Raw genomic sequence first — 13,370 nt, 5'->3', positions numbered from 1 at the left:
GTGAGCTAGTTAAGCTCCTCTGCCCCCTATGTACTAACTCTCTCTACTCGCCTTCGGCCTACTCGGGCCCTCAATAGGCTACTCGCACTAACGGCAGCTTGCCGCGCTTCACCGATCTTATGGCACCGGCACACCTAAGCTCACTATTCTGAGCTACGACTCAACCGGGCTCAACTCTGTATTCAGGCTTGCACTAACTGAACTCTCCAGAGGAATTGCGGAGTCACTGAGCTCCACTGCAGACTGCCCTGTTTCTGTGTCTCACTCTGCAGGAACTGACTGCCTGGCTCCACCTTCCCTTCTTTATATATCCCTAACAGCTCCCTCTGGTGGTCTGAGGTGGAAGGTGGAGATGTGTGAATGGTTATGGGGGCCTCTTGTGGAGGAATCCGTCAATACACCCTTCTAGGATCTGTGATACCAAGCACAGCTGGGCTTCACACAGGGTCTGGACTTATAAAGAGGGGAAGAGGGAGGAAGAAGAGGATTATTGGGTGAAAGCCAGGAGGAGAGGAGAAAAAGAACATGGGACACACAATTTAACCCCTTCAGCAGGGCACAGCAGTCAAGGGGCATTCAATTAAAGATTGACGTGCCCTGCAGACTGCTGAGACCCAACAACAATATTTCCTCAAAAAGTCCCATGGAATAACGACAACACACAGATCTTAACCAAAACTCCTTTTAATGGGTAGAAGTCGGTCACAGCCAAAAAGGACATGCTCAGTATTTAACCGGTATAAAACTCGGTTAAGGCACTATTGGCCAGCTGAAACGGGTGCAAATCCATATGCCACAGCTGGACTCCCAGCGCAAGTCAGACTTCGTCCCGGAAAAAAACATCAAGATGGAGAAAATGACCGCTAAGGAGGAGCGGAGTATTTATACTGCGCTCCGCCCCCCACCCATTTGGTAAAAAGCTTGTTCTATGCTATCCTGGAGACCGGAGAGAAAAATATCCAGCCCTATTTCCGTCAGATGGACTCCATCGGGTAGCATAAGACTGGAATTGTCTCCCTCAAGTTGGTGATGCCTCATGACCACTCCGGCCTTAAAACGGATAAAGCGGGACAAGCGGGCATTAAGCGTGCGCACAGAACGTTCAACTGCCGCCACATCTCTCGCGCCCTGCCATGCAACACGTGACATGACCTCTGACCAAATCAGAGTAAGCTCTGGAAAAAGTCTGTGGAATTTATCCACGTCGGAGCGCATGATTGTGAGGAGTTCCGCTAGGTGAAAGGAGCAGAGATCATTCCCGCCCGCATGCAGGACTAGAATTAAGGGAGAGGAAGCAGTCTGAGCTATCCGCACCACCTCGGGAAGAACCTGAGGCCAGGTCAAGCCTCTTATTCCTCTCAAAAAAACGTTGATGCCGTGGAACCCAAGACCTCTGCCACCTGGTCGACGTTCTGCTCTTTGGGATGCCCAGAAGATGTAAGAGTGGCCCAGTATCCTCACTGTGTGTTTTACACCATCTATGAAGAGATAATAAAGTTAGTGAAGCAATAAATTCGGTCTGATGTATCTTGCAAAACAGGAGGAACGCCATCTACCAATGTGCTGGATCTCGGAGTTAGGCAAACCAGCACGGGCTGCTTCGGTAGCAGCTGCTATCCTAAAGGAGTACGTACCAAATACCTTGAGAGGAAGGCCTACGAAAGCTAAACATTTCCAAAAAAACTAGATTGAAATTGAAAAACCGTAAGAGGAGAACCATCCTCATGTGAGAAAAAGGAGTCACCAGATCGCCAGAATGATAAGTAATTATTAACAAGGGTTAAAGGACAAATAGGACCGGGGATGGTAAGAAGGGGAACCCATGAACAAATACCGGACGGGTCAATTTTCGATTTCCGAAAGTGGATACGGAGACCTCGGTCACAGGGAGTGATACCATCATACTGGAGTCCTCCTGAAGTGCGCTTGGATGGGGACACCAATTCACTAATGCGCAAAGCACCAAACCAAAAAACGCGAGTCAAAAAGCGGCAGAGAGTAGAGCAGACTTGAAAGGAGAAGAGCGGACAGCGGGAGTGGGTTGATTAGGCGGGTAAGTAAACTGAAAGAAATGGGCCGTCTGTTCTCCTGACGAGTGTGCTCCCTCCTCCAATCCATAATAGCCTGCCGAATGATGAAAACCTTAGTAACATCGTTCCAACCTAAGAGGCGAAAATAAACACCGAGATCAGATAGGCGGTTCTGTGCAACGGCTCCTGAAACACCCATGCTACGCAAGTAAAGTAAATATTCGATTGTGACCTCCAGACGGGCAACGTCGGATGCTGCTGCTGATCTATCCCCAAATAGGTTATGCCACTCATTCCATGCCTTACCGTAAGAACGCCATGTAGATGAGGCCACTGAAGATCTCACCAACTCCATCAATCTTTCTCTACCACCTCCCACATGAGGGATGGGCATGGATGCCCCTCTGGTTTGGCTGCGGGGAAACATTCCCGGAATTTCTGCCAATCGAAACGAGAAAGAGAATCAGCAATGACATTATTTGTACCCGGAACATGGCGGGCTTAAAACCAGATGTTTAAACGTAAGCATTTTAATACCAGGAATCTGAGTAATTTGATAACCAGGGGAGATGAGGATGACAAGTGATTTATGGCGTGTACAATACTCATATTGTCAGTCCAATAACAGATCCGTTTATCCCTGAGGGATGGGCCCCATAAAGAAATGGCTGTGATGATAGGAAATAACTCTAACCAAGTAAGGTTTTTAACCCAGCCCTCAGTGCGCCAAGATTCCGGCCAAGGTTCGGCACACCATTGGTCTCCAAAAATGACACTGAAACCAGTAGATCCAGCGGCATCGGAAAAAAGGGAGAGATCCTCATTAGTCAATTCCGATGACTAAAAGAATGTATATCCATTATAGGACAAGAGGAACTCCTTCCCAACCAGCAAGTCTGCTTTCAAAGGAGGTTTTATCCGAATTCTATGATGGGGAAGCTTGATGCTTTTGGTCGAGAGGGATAAACGTCTGGAAAAATTCTCCCCATAGGCATTACTGTGCAAGCAAAGTTAAGGAGGCCTAGCATGGACTGCATTTGACATAGTGTTACTTTGAGGACAGAACAAAATCCTTCAATCTGGGACAGCAATTTTGAATTTTTTTCTGAGGGAAGGCGAAAAACCATGGCAACGGAATCAATCTCAATTCCTAAAAAGGATAGCGAAGTAGTAGCAAAAGTTTTTCCACTGGATAAGGGAACGCCAAAATACGACGCGAAAAAAATAAAATTGTCCAGCAAAAATTGACAGGACCTGGAATCTGGTGGTCCCACAAAAAGAAAATCGTCAAGATAATGGATTATAGCGGAGGAACCTGTTTCATACTTAACCACCCATTCTAGGAAAGAACCAAATAATTCAAAATAATAGCAAGAGATGGAACAACCCATGGGAAGGCAGGTAGATCTCACATCACCGTTACTTTCTGAGTAGCAACGTCTTCGGAAAGTTTATGAAGCTACATTTACAGAAAACATTGGTCCACTGGCTTTACTAAACGCCATCTACAAATTCGAGCTTCAAGATTTGGAGAGGTGTGTATTGCAAGAATTTTTATCACCCAACCACTTTGAGTAGCAGAAGGAGAGATAGCATTAGCAAACTCTCAAGAACTATCTGCATTCTACAATGACGGAACAACGGTTAAACAGCCGAGCCCTTCTGTCAATTGAACATGAGCTCGCCAGACACCTGAATATTAAAGACCTGATTAAGGATTTTTCTAACCAGCAGGTAAAACGACTGCCTGTTCCATACATGTAAATTTGCATCTTCACATCTTCTACATGTAGCCAGTTTTACATTAGTGTGTTATTGCCATGTATGTTCCCCTGTATTATGGATGAGTGTCCTAGCCTGACTGCGGGATTACTGACCCAAAGTCCTAGTATTAGACAGATGTAACAGATCAGTTAGTAATGTTTCAGTTCTGAGACCTGCACCTGACTGACCCTGCGATGCACTATCCGTACCCCAGATGGGAAGACCCATTTAATATTAGGGCTCAGTTTTTAGGATAGAGCGCACTATTGTTTGTTGTTCTTGAATTTATGGAAATACATCTTTATTATTATGGTTCATTTCCTTAGATCGTGTGCAAAACTGTTTGTTGTTTTAATATGTTTTCTGACCTCACAAAATGACCTTATTTTCATTGTATTAATTGGTTATACGTTTTGTCTTTGTTTTGTTACATTATAATTTTGCACTTTACATAATTGACCAAAGGATTTAACTAAATGACTCTTATGAAAAATAGATTTAATTAGCGAAATGTTTAGTGGGAATGTTTTACAAAACTTTTATGTTAAGGGCATTGACCGTGTTCTGGTTATTCTTAACCAATGTGTGTGTGAGATGAATAAAAGGCCCTTAATGCAGAAATTCAACATAGAAATATAGTCTATTTCCCATATTTCGTATTTAGTGCCGAAGTTCAAGAAAGACCATAATACTAAGTGCCTTATCATCATCTCAAACACATTGGTAAAGAATAACCAGAAAATTGCCAATCCTTTTAATCATAGTTTAACTTTTTGGAAGAATTTACTTTAAAGTTTGTCACCCCTTATATCATAAATAATAAATAAACAGAAATTGCTTTTCTAATAGAATAACACGTCCAGAAGAGATTCCTTTTCAGCAGTCACCTCATTATCATAGCCAGCAGGATTACAATGAGAGATAACAGAATCCACCATTCACATTAGGTCGTGTCACAGCTCACCTCTTCCCCTTTCCTGCACAATGACATCTGCATGTCACTAAACATGAGAACATGTATAGAAAACTCTCCCTAGGAATTAGACTCCCATATTTTGTCTTGTGATATATATACATCCATATGTCTATTGTTCATATCTCCAAACAGGCAAGACAGCAGATTTCCATAAATGTACAGAAAACAGGATACAATAATCTGAAGTCAGAAATACAGATTATAAAAAAATTATCACAATCTGGTTTCAATTAGTTTAAAAAATGTACGTCACTCATTCCCTTAAAGAAAAATAAGCAAAATATACCTAAAAAGAATATTGGATAGTTTAAGAAATGTTTAATAGGTTAGAGTAGAGTAGGGCCCTGCCAAAAGAGTCTACCTTGTCGTGGTGGCAGGCTTAAAAAATCTTTTGGCCAAAACAAAAGCTGATGGCTGTGTATGTGATATGGTGTTCGATGGGAACTGTTTATGTGTGATTGGTGAAACCGAGGTGCAGAAGCAGAGTTTTTCCAAGAGTGGGAGGTGGGACGGTGGAAAGTTTGAGGGGTGGAGGCGGGGCTGGTGTGGAGTCTCAAGGGTGCCCGGAAATGTTGCCAGTATGGGGTGCTGAAATTCCTGGTGGCAGCCCTGCTTCAGTATGTAGCAAAAATCACAGTCTCCTACTCTCCACAGGCATGTGTTCAAAGGAGTATGTTACGGATCCGGGTGGTGGAACCTCTGTGCTGCGGTGCAAGGAGGGACCAGAGGGGCGTAAGTAGCTGTCAACTCGGACTGACCAAGGTCATACGGCGGCTCAATCGACTCCGTGACCAGGGAAGACCGAGCAGAGAGACCAGGTGCTACTCTGGGACCAACCTTGTATGAGAGCAGGTGACTCCCACGGGTCAGAAGGCAGGAACTGACCGGTACAGCAGATGAGCACGGCAGGCAGGCTGACGGGTGATCCGGGTAGGCAGACTGGCAGACACGGCAGATAACAAGCAGGAGCCTCCAGATAAGCTGACTGGTAGGCACGGTAGGTAACAGGCAGGTGCTTCCAGGTAAGCAGGCGGGCAAGGCCCATAGACAGACTGGCGGACTTGACTGTAGACAGACTGTCGGGCTGGAGAGTAGACAAGCTGGCGGACTGGACTAGTAGTCAGGCTGGCGGGCTGGACTTGTAGTCAGGTTGGCGGGCTGGACTTGTAGTCAGGCTGGCGGGCTGGACTTGTAGTCAAGCTGGCGGGCTGGACTGGTAGTCAGGCTGGCAGCAGGACCTGAGGGCTGAAGCAGAGTTTAACACACAAAGCTACAACCTTGCATGGGCACCTCCATCTTGGAGGAGGTGCCTTTTATATGAGAGGTCCTCCGGTCATTGGCCGGGGACTCCTTAGGACGGCGTGCGCGGCCCCTTTAAGAGGGCGCCCTAAGCACAATGCCCGGGAAGCTGCGCGCCGGCAGAAGCAGGAGCGCCGGAGGACGCCGGGAGGGGAGCGCGGCGGTAAGAGGGACGGCGTCTCTGCCTGTCAAGGCGCAGAGACACCGATACTACAGAGTATTGTCATGACAAGCACTGGGGTGTTCAGAAAACCTCAAGCTGTCATGACAACCCTTTGGCACCCCACAATCATGATGCAGGGACAGTTAGAACAGTGTGCCCCACCTGGACCAGTCGCTGTAAATTCTGCCATCACAGATAGTTAGCGGCATATAACAGGTTAACGGTCGCTTCCCTCCACTCGCATCTGTTAGAGGCAGATGATGGCTGAATAATGCAGCCATCATTTGTCGGCTCAGTTCCCAAGTCCACATCAAAGAACGGGACCTGGGATTTGTTATTTTTTTCTATAAACCGTTTTGGTTTTTACTTTTTTTACTTTAGTCCCTTTACAGAATGTGAACCTGGTTGAGCTTTATTGCACGATGCTGCGAGGCATGATTTACAATTACAGCTGTGGGGGCCATTGTGTGAGTTGGTTGACTAAAAGAGCCCCCTACCTTTATTTGACAACCTAGATGCCACTGATACTATAGGTTGCGGCATCAAAGGCGTTAATTAAAGATAACAGCTAGGATCACAGACATTGACTGCTCAGTTCCTGCGGGAGCCCCTCAGTGATCCAGCTGGAATGGTGCCAGCACCGGAGGTGAGTATAGCTCCTATTATTTTACTTTGTGGAAACATATTGATTGAGAAGGGTTGGTCCTAGTAGTGAACATCAGAGAGAGACTTGCGGCCTAGCCGGAAAACCCAGTGATCCCCGCTAGGGCCAGAGCTTCATAGAGAACTTACATGGAAACTCACACGACTGGGCACACCACCTTTGTGAAGAGAACATTAACGTTAAATAGTGAAAGACTTTCTCTGCTATCCCAAGCTTACTGTTATTAGTTCTACTGTTGATTTGCCTTGTTACTAACACTTTACAGTTTAAAGTATATACCGTATATACTCGAGTATAAGCCAACTGTTTCCGCACACTGAACTCATCATCTTTCCTTCATCTCGCATATCTTCCCCACCTGATCTTTCTATCACAATAAATGACATCACACTTTCCCCGGTCCCCGGAGTAACCCCTGACTCTGCCCTGTCCTTCAAACCCCACATCCAAGCTCTTGCCACCTCCTGTGGCCTCCAGCTCAAAAGTATTCCCAGAATCCATCCTTTCCTCAACCCTCAATCTATTAAACTGCTTGTTCATGCCCTCATCATCTCCCGCCTCGACTACTGCAACACCCTCCTCTGTGGCCTACCTGCTAACACTCTCGCACCCCTCCAGTCCATCCCCAACTCTGCTGCTCGACTGGTTCATCTCTCGCCTCACTATTCCTCTGCTACCCCCCTTTGCAAATACCTTCACATGCTAATAATAATAATAAAAAGTAATTTTTCATTTAACTTTGCATGAAGCCCTGTGGGTTATACAAAATTTCTGAATACGGTTTTGAATATTTTGAGGTGTATACATGACATATAGATCCCTCAAAATCTTTTCAAATGTGTAGATGGTCCTGAAAAACTGAGGGATGGGACATTTCATTGGCATACAAAATTCAAAGTACAAAAATGAGACTTTTTCTAAATATTTATCAAATTTCCGATATTTTTTATATAAATGTCTATCATATTGACCTAAATTTACCACGAACGTAAACTACAATGTGTCAAGAAAAAAATTATTACCACATAAAATGGCACATATTAGTTTAAAAAATTTGGCTTGGTCAGGAAAGTAAAAAGTACCTTAAGTGGGAAGGGGTTAAAGAGTTATTCCCAATATATGTAATAATTCTGAAGTGGAGCAGACTCCACAATACAAACTGTTTATTTTATTAAAATAAATACATTTCTTAGACCTGATGAGGCTTGTTTGGTTGCATTAAAAATCCACTTGCTTTTGAGCCGAAACATTGGCACCTGTTCACACGGGCCAATAAATACACCATTTTTTATGTAATTTTCTATTAAGTGCTACCATCTTTTTTGCTTACTTATATGCCGACACTGGGGTATCGTGTGCCGGGACCCTTGGAGCTCTCACCGCCATAAAACCTGAACGGCCGTGCAGTCCCTCCGCCTCTTATGGGACGTGCTGGTGAAGGTGCGTACGCAATGACATCATCGCGTACGCGTCTGCATAGAGGGCCAAGATGCCAGTACAGAAGTGCAGCTGCAGGGGATTATATGAGAGGTAAGTATCAATTTATTTATTTTTAATAGAATTAATTAAATGGTCTTGGGGGAGAGCTCATGATGAACTGGGAGTGGAGGTTGGGGAAAGCACTTGGAGAATAGGGAGTGGGGGAAGGGGAGAGCACATGATGAATTGGGAGTGGGGGGGGAGAGAGCACATGGTGAATTGGGGGTGGGGAGAGCAAATGATGATTTTGGAGTGGGGGTGGGGAGAGCTCATGATGAACTGAGAGTCGGGGTGGGGAGAGCACATGGAGAATTGGAAGTGGGGGGTGAGGAGAGCACAAGGTGAACTGGAATTAAGGGGTGGGGAGAGCACATGGTGAACTGGGAGTGGGGGGTGGGGAGAGCACATGGTGAATTGGGAGTGAGGAGTGGATAGAGCACATTATTAATTGGGGGTGGGGAGAGCACATGGTGGGTGGGGAGAGCAAATTATGAATTGAAGGTGGGGGGTGGAGAGAGCAAATGGTGAATTGCGAGTGGGGGATGGGGAGAGCACATGGTGAATTGGGGGTGGGGAGAGCAGATAATGATCTGGGGGGTGGGGAGAGTACATGGTGAATTGGAAGTGGGGGGTGGGGAGAGCATATGCTGAATGGGGGGGTGAGGAGAGCAAATGATGAATTGGGAGTGGTTGGGGAGAGCAAATGATTAATTGAGAGAGGTGAGTGGGGAGAGCAAATTGTGAATTGGGAGTGTGGAGAGCACATGGTGAATTGGGGGTGGGGAGAGCAAATGATGAAGTGGGGGTGGGGAGAGCAAATGGTGAATTGGGGGTGGGGAGAGCAAACGGTGAATTGGGAGTGGTGGGTGGGGAGAGCAAATGGTGCATTGGGAGTGGGGGTGGGGAGAGCTAATGGTAAATTGGGAGTGGGGAGAGAAAATGGTCAATTGGGAGGGAGCGGTAGTGAGAGCTAATGGTGAATTGGGAGTGTGGAGTGCACATGATGAATTGGGGGTGGGAAGAGCAAATGGTGAATTGGGAATAGGGGGTGGGGAGAACTAATGGTGAATGGAGCAAATAGTGAGTGGGGGGTGGGGAGAGCAAACGTTGAATTGGAAGTGGGGGTAGAGAGCAGATGGTGAATTAGGAGTGCGGGTGGGGAGAGCAAATGGTGAATTGGGAGTGGAGGGTGGGGTGAGCAAATGGTGAATTGGGAGTGGAGGGTGGGGAGAACAAATGGTGAATTGGGAGTGGGGAGAGCAAATGATGAGTTGGGAGTGGGGAGAGCAAATGGTGAATGGGGAGTGGGGATGGGGGGAGCAAATGGTGAATTGGGAGTGGGGGGTGGGGAGAGCTAGTGGTGAATTTGGAGTGGGGAGAGCTAATGGTGAATTTGGAGTGGGGAGAGCAAATGTTGAATGGGGGGTGGGGAGAGCTAATGGTGAATTGGGAGTGGGGGAGAGCAAATAATGAATTGGGAGTGGGGGAGAGCAAATGATGAATTGGGAGTGGGGGAGAATAAATGATTATGAATACAGGTTGGGAGAGAGCATGAACATGACATAATGAATTGGAGTGGAGGGGTTCATGTAAATATAATGAATTGGGGGAGCGGAAGGTACAGAGTGGGGGGTGTTGAGGATGCAGGAGTGTGACTGGTAATGAATTGGGAAAGAGTACAGGTGCTATTTAATTTATATATTTATTGGGTGGAGAAAGTGGCTATTTACAGTTAGTGGGGGGGGCCGTGGTGGATTACAATTTGTATTTGGAATGGTGGGTTGCATAATAACTAATTATATATTAATGGTGGGTGCACATCTGTATTCAGCTGCGTAATGTAGAAATTGGGGAATGTGCTCTAGATAACTGTGTGCTATTTTATGCAGAGACGAGTCCTGGCTGGAAGAAGTGAGGTCGGTCTGCGCTGGATGAAAGTGAAAAAAAGCGAAGATGAAGGACTTCAACTAGAGACGTCACTTGTGAGTCAGTGTGTTCTCTGTACAATGACACTATATACTAATGTGCAGAGCTCCTGTGTATGTCACTGGTGATCACTGTATTACCTGTACACTATACACTATATGGAGAGCTCCTGTGCATAATGTCACTGGTGATCACTGTATTACCTGTACACTATATACACAGCTCCTATGTATAATGTCACTGGTGATCACTGTATTACCTGTACACTGACACTATATACAGAGCTCCTGTGTATAATGTCACTGGTGATCACTGTATTACCTGTACACTATATACACAGCTCCTATGTATAATGTCACTGGTGATCACTGTATTACCTGTACACTGACACTATATACAGAGCTCCTGTGTATAATGTCACTGGTGATCACTGTACACCGTCTACTATGTAGAGAGCTCCTGTGTATAATGGCACTTATGGTAATATTAGTATTTTTTTTTTTTTTTATTAATGATCAGTATTGTATTATTTGGTCACTATGTGGTGGTAATATGTGGTCCGGTCATGGTGTGGCGGTATTTGTCCCTTACACTGTGTGCAGAATTATTAGGCAAGTTGTATTTTAGAGGATTATTTTTATTATTGATCAACAACTATGTTCTCAATCAACCCAAAAGACTCATAAATATCCAAGCTTAATATTTTTGGAAGTTGGAGTGTTTTTTTTTTAGATTTGGCTATCTTAGGAGGATATCTGTGTGTGCAGGTAACTATTACTGTGCAGAATTATTAGGCAACTTAATAAAAACCAAATATAATCCTATGTCAGTTGTTTATTTTCACCAGGTAAACCAATATCAGTGCACAAAATTTAGAAATAAACATTTCTGACATGCAAAAACAAAAACCAAAAAAATTAGTGATCATTATAGCCACCTTTCTTTATGATGACACTCAACAGCCTTCCATCCATAGATTCTGTCTGTTGCTTGATATGTTTTCGATCAACATTGCGTGCAGCAGCCACCACAGCCTCCCAGACACTGTTCCGAGAGGTGTACTGTTTTCACTCCCTGTAGATCTCACATTTTATGATGGACCACAGGTTCTCTATGGGGTTCAGATCAGATGAACAAGGGGGCCATGTCATTATTTTTTCTTCTTTTAGACCTTTACTGGCCAGCCACGCTGTGGAGTAGTTGGATGCATGTGAGGGAGCATTGTCCTGCATTTAAATCATGTTTTTTTTGAACGATACCGACTTCTTCCTGTACCACTGCTTGAAGAAGTTGTCTTCCAGAAAGTGGCAGTAGGTCTGAGAGTTGAGCTTCACTCCATCCTCAACCCGAAAAGGTCCCATAAGTTCATCTTTGATTATATCAGCCCATACCAGTACCCCACCTCCACCTTGCTGGCGTCTGAGTCGAAGTGGAGCTCTCTGCCCTTTACTGATCCAGCCTCTGGCCCATCCATCTGGCCCATCAAGAGTCACTCTCATTTCATCAGTCCATAAAACCTTTGAAAAATCAGTCTTAAGATATTTCTTGGCCCATTCTTGACATTTTATCTTATGTTTCTTGTTCAAAGGTGGTCGTTTTTCAGCCTTCCTTACCTTGGCCATGTCCCTGAGTATCGCACACCTTGTGCTTTTTGATACTCCAGTAACGTTGCAGCTCTGAAATATGGCAAAGCTGGTGGCGAATGGCATCTTGGCAGCTTCACGCTTGATTTTCGTCAATTCATGGGCAGTTATTTTGCGCCTTTTTTGGCCAACACGCTTCTTGCGACCCTGTTGGCTATTTGCCATGAAACGCTTGATTGTTCGGTGATCACGCTTCAAAAGTATGGAAATTTCAAGATTGCTGCATCCCTCTGCAAGACATCTCACAATTTTGGACTTTTCAGAGCCCGTCAAATCTCTCTTCTGACCCATTTTGCCAAAGGAAAGGAAGTTGCCTAATAATTAAGCACACCTTATATAGGGTGTTGATGTCATTAGTCAACACCTCTCCTCATTACAGAGATGCACATCACCAGATTTACTTAATTGGTAGTTGGCTCTCAAGCCTATGCAGCTTGGAGTAGGACAACATGTATAAAAATTATCATGTGATCAAAATACTTATTTGCCTAATAATTCTGCACACAGTGTATATGTGGTATTATTTGGTGACCATTTGGTGGTAATATGTGGTCTGGCCATGGTGTGGCGGTATTTTTTCCTTGTATGTGGTATTATTTGATCACTATGTGGTGGTAATATGTGGTCTGGCCATGGTGTGGCGGTATTTTTTCCTTGTATGTGCTATTATTTGATCACTATGTGGTGGTAATATGTGGTCTGGTCATGGTGTGGCAGTATACCTTGTATGTGGTATTATTTGGTGACTATGTGATGGTAAATTGTGGTCCGGCTATGGTGTGATGGTTTTTGTTCCTTGAATGTGATATTATTAGTCATTTTAAAAAATGTATGTGACACATTCCTTTAAAGAAAAAGAAATAAAAATATACCTAAAAAGAGTATTGGATATTTTAAGAAAGGTTTAATAGGTTAGAGTAAAGTAGGGCCCAGCCAAAAGAGTCTAACTTGTCGTGGTGGTTGATTAAAAAAATCTTTTGGCCAAAACAAAAGTTGCTGGCTATGTATGTGATATATGGTTGAGTGGGAACTGTAAATCTGTGATTGGTGAGGGCGTGGTGCAGAAGTGGAGTTTTTCCAATATTTGGTGGTGGGACTGTGGAAGTTTCGAGGGGTGGAGGTGGAGCTGGGGTGGAGCCTGGGCGGAGTCTCAAGGGAGCTTGAAAATGTTGCCAATATTGGGCCCTGAAATTCCTGGTGGCAGCCCTCTATCTATCTGTCTATCTAAATAACAAAGTAAGGCTATGTGTGTTATGATCTGCAAGAAGAAATAAGGAAAGATAGGGGAAAGCTGTCCCTACAGTAAGACTAAGCTGAATCCCTACGATGTAGCGGGCTGCCTGTTCCTAGTCAACAGACCCACTTTTTTCTTCGGCTAGTCTGAACGAAGACCTATAGAATTAAGGAAGGGCTCCTAAAGAACTAA

At 44.8% G+C, this 13,370-nt stretch overlaps 1 protein-coding gene across 3 annotated transcripts in view; it reads right to left on the bottom strand.

The window, feature by feature from the left end:
* Window positions 1–668: 668 nt before the first annotated feature.
* The window catches only part of LOC141218950 (uncharacterized), a 50,589-nt gene continuing 37,887 nt past the window's right edge, over window positions 669–13,370 (bottom strand). For 2 of the 3 annotated variants that reach the window (XM_073665999.1, XM_073665998.1), the window contains exons 3-5: window positions 5,608–6,015; window positions 2,337–2,468; window positions 669–1,478 (exon numbers count right to left, since the gene is read on the bottom strand). In XM_073665999.1, the coding sequence (XP_073522100.1) occupies window positions 883–1,478; window positions 2,337–2,468; window positions 5,608–5,815 (936 nt within the window). In that variant the 5' untranslated portion in view covers window positions 5,816–6,015 and the 3' untranslated portion in view covers window positions 669–882. The remainder of the gene's footprint in view (window positions 1,479–2,336; window positions 2,469–5,607; window positions 6,016–13,370) is intronic. The other variant, XR_012287587.1, reaches the window with a different exon arrangement.

The sequence above is a fragment of the Phyllobates terribilis genome, unplaced genomic scaffold (assembly GCF_046119375.1).
Source record: "Phyllobates terribilis strain yellow unplaced genomic scaffold, ASM4611937v1 Scaffold_252__1_contigs__length_2834547, whole genome shotgun sequence".
Classification (NCBI taxonomy): Eukaryota; Metazoa; Chordata; class Amphibia; order Anura; family Dendrobatidae; genus Phyllobates; species Phyllobates terribilis.
This window is presented reverse-complemented; position numbering and strand designations above follow the sequence as displayed.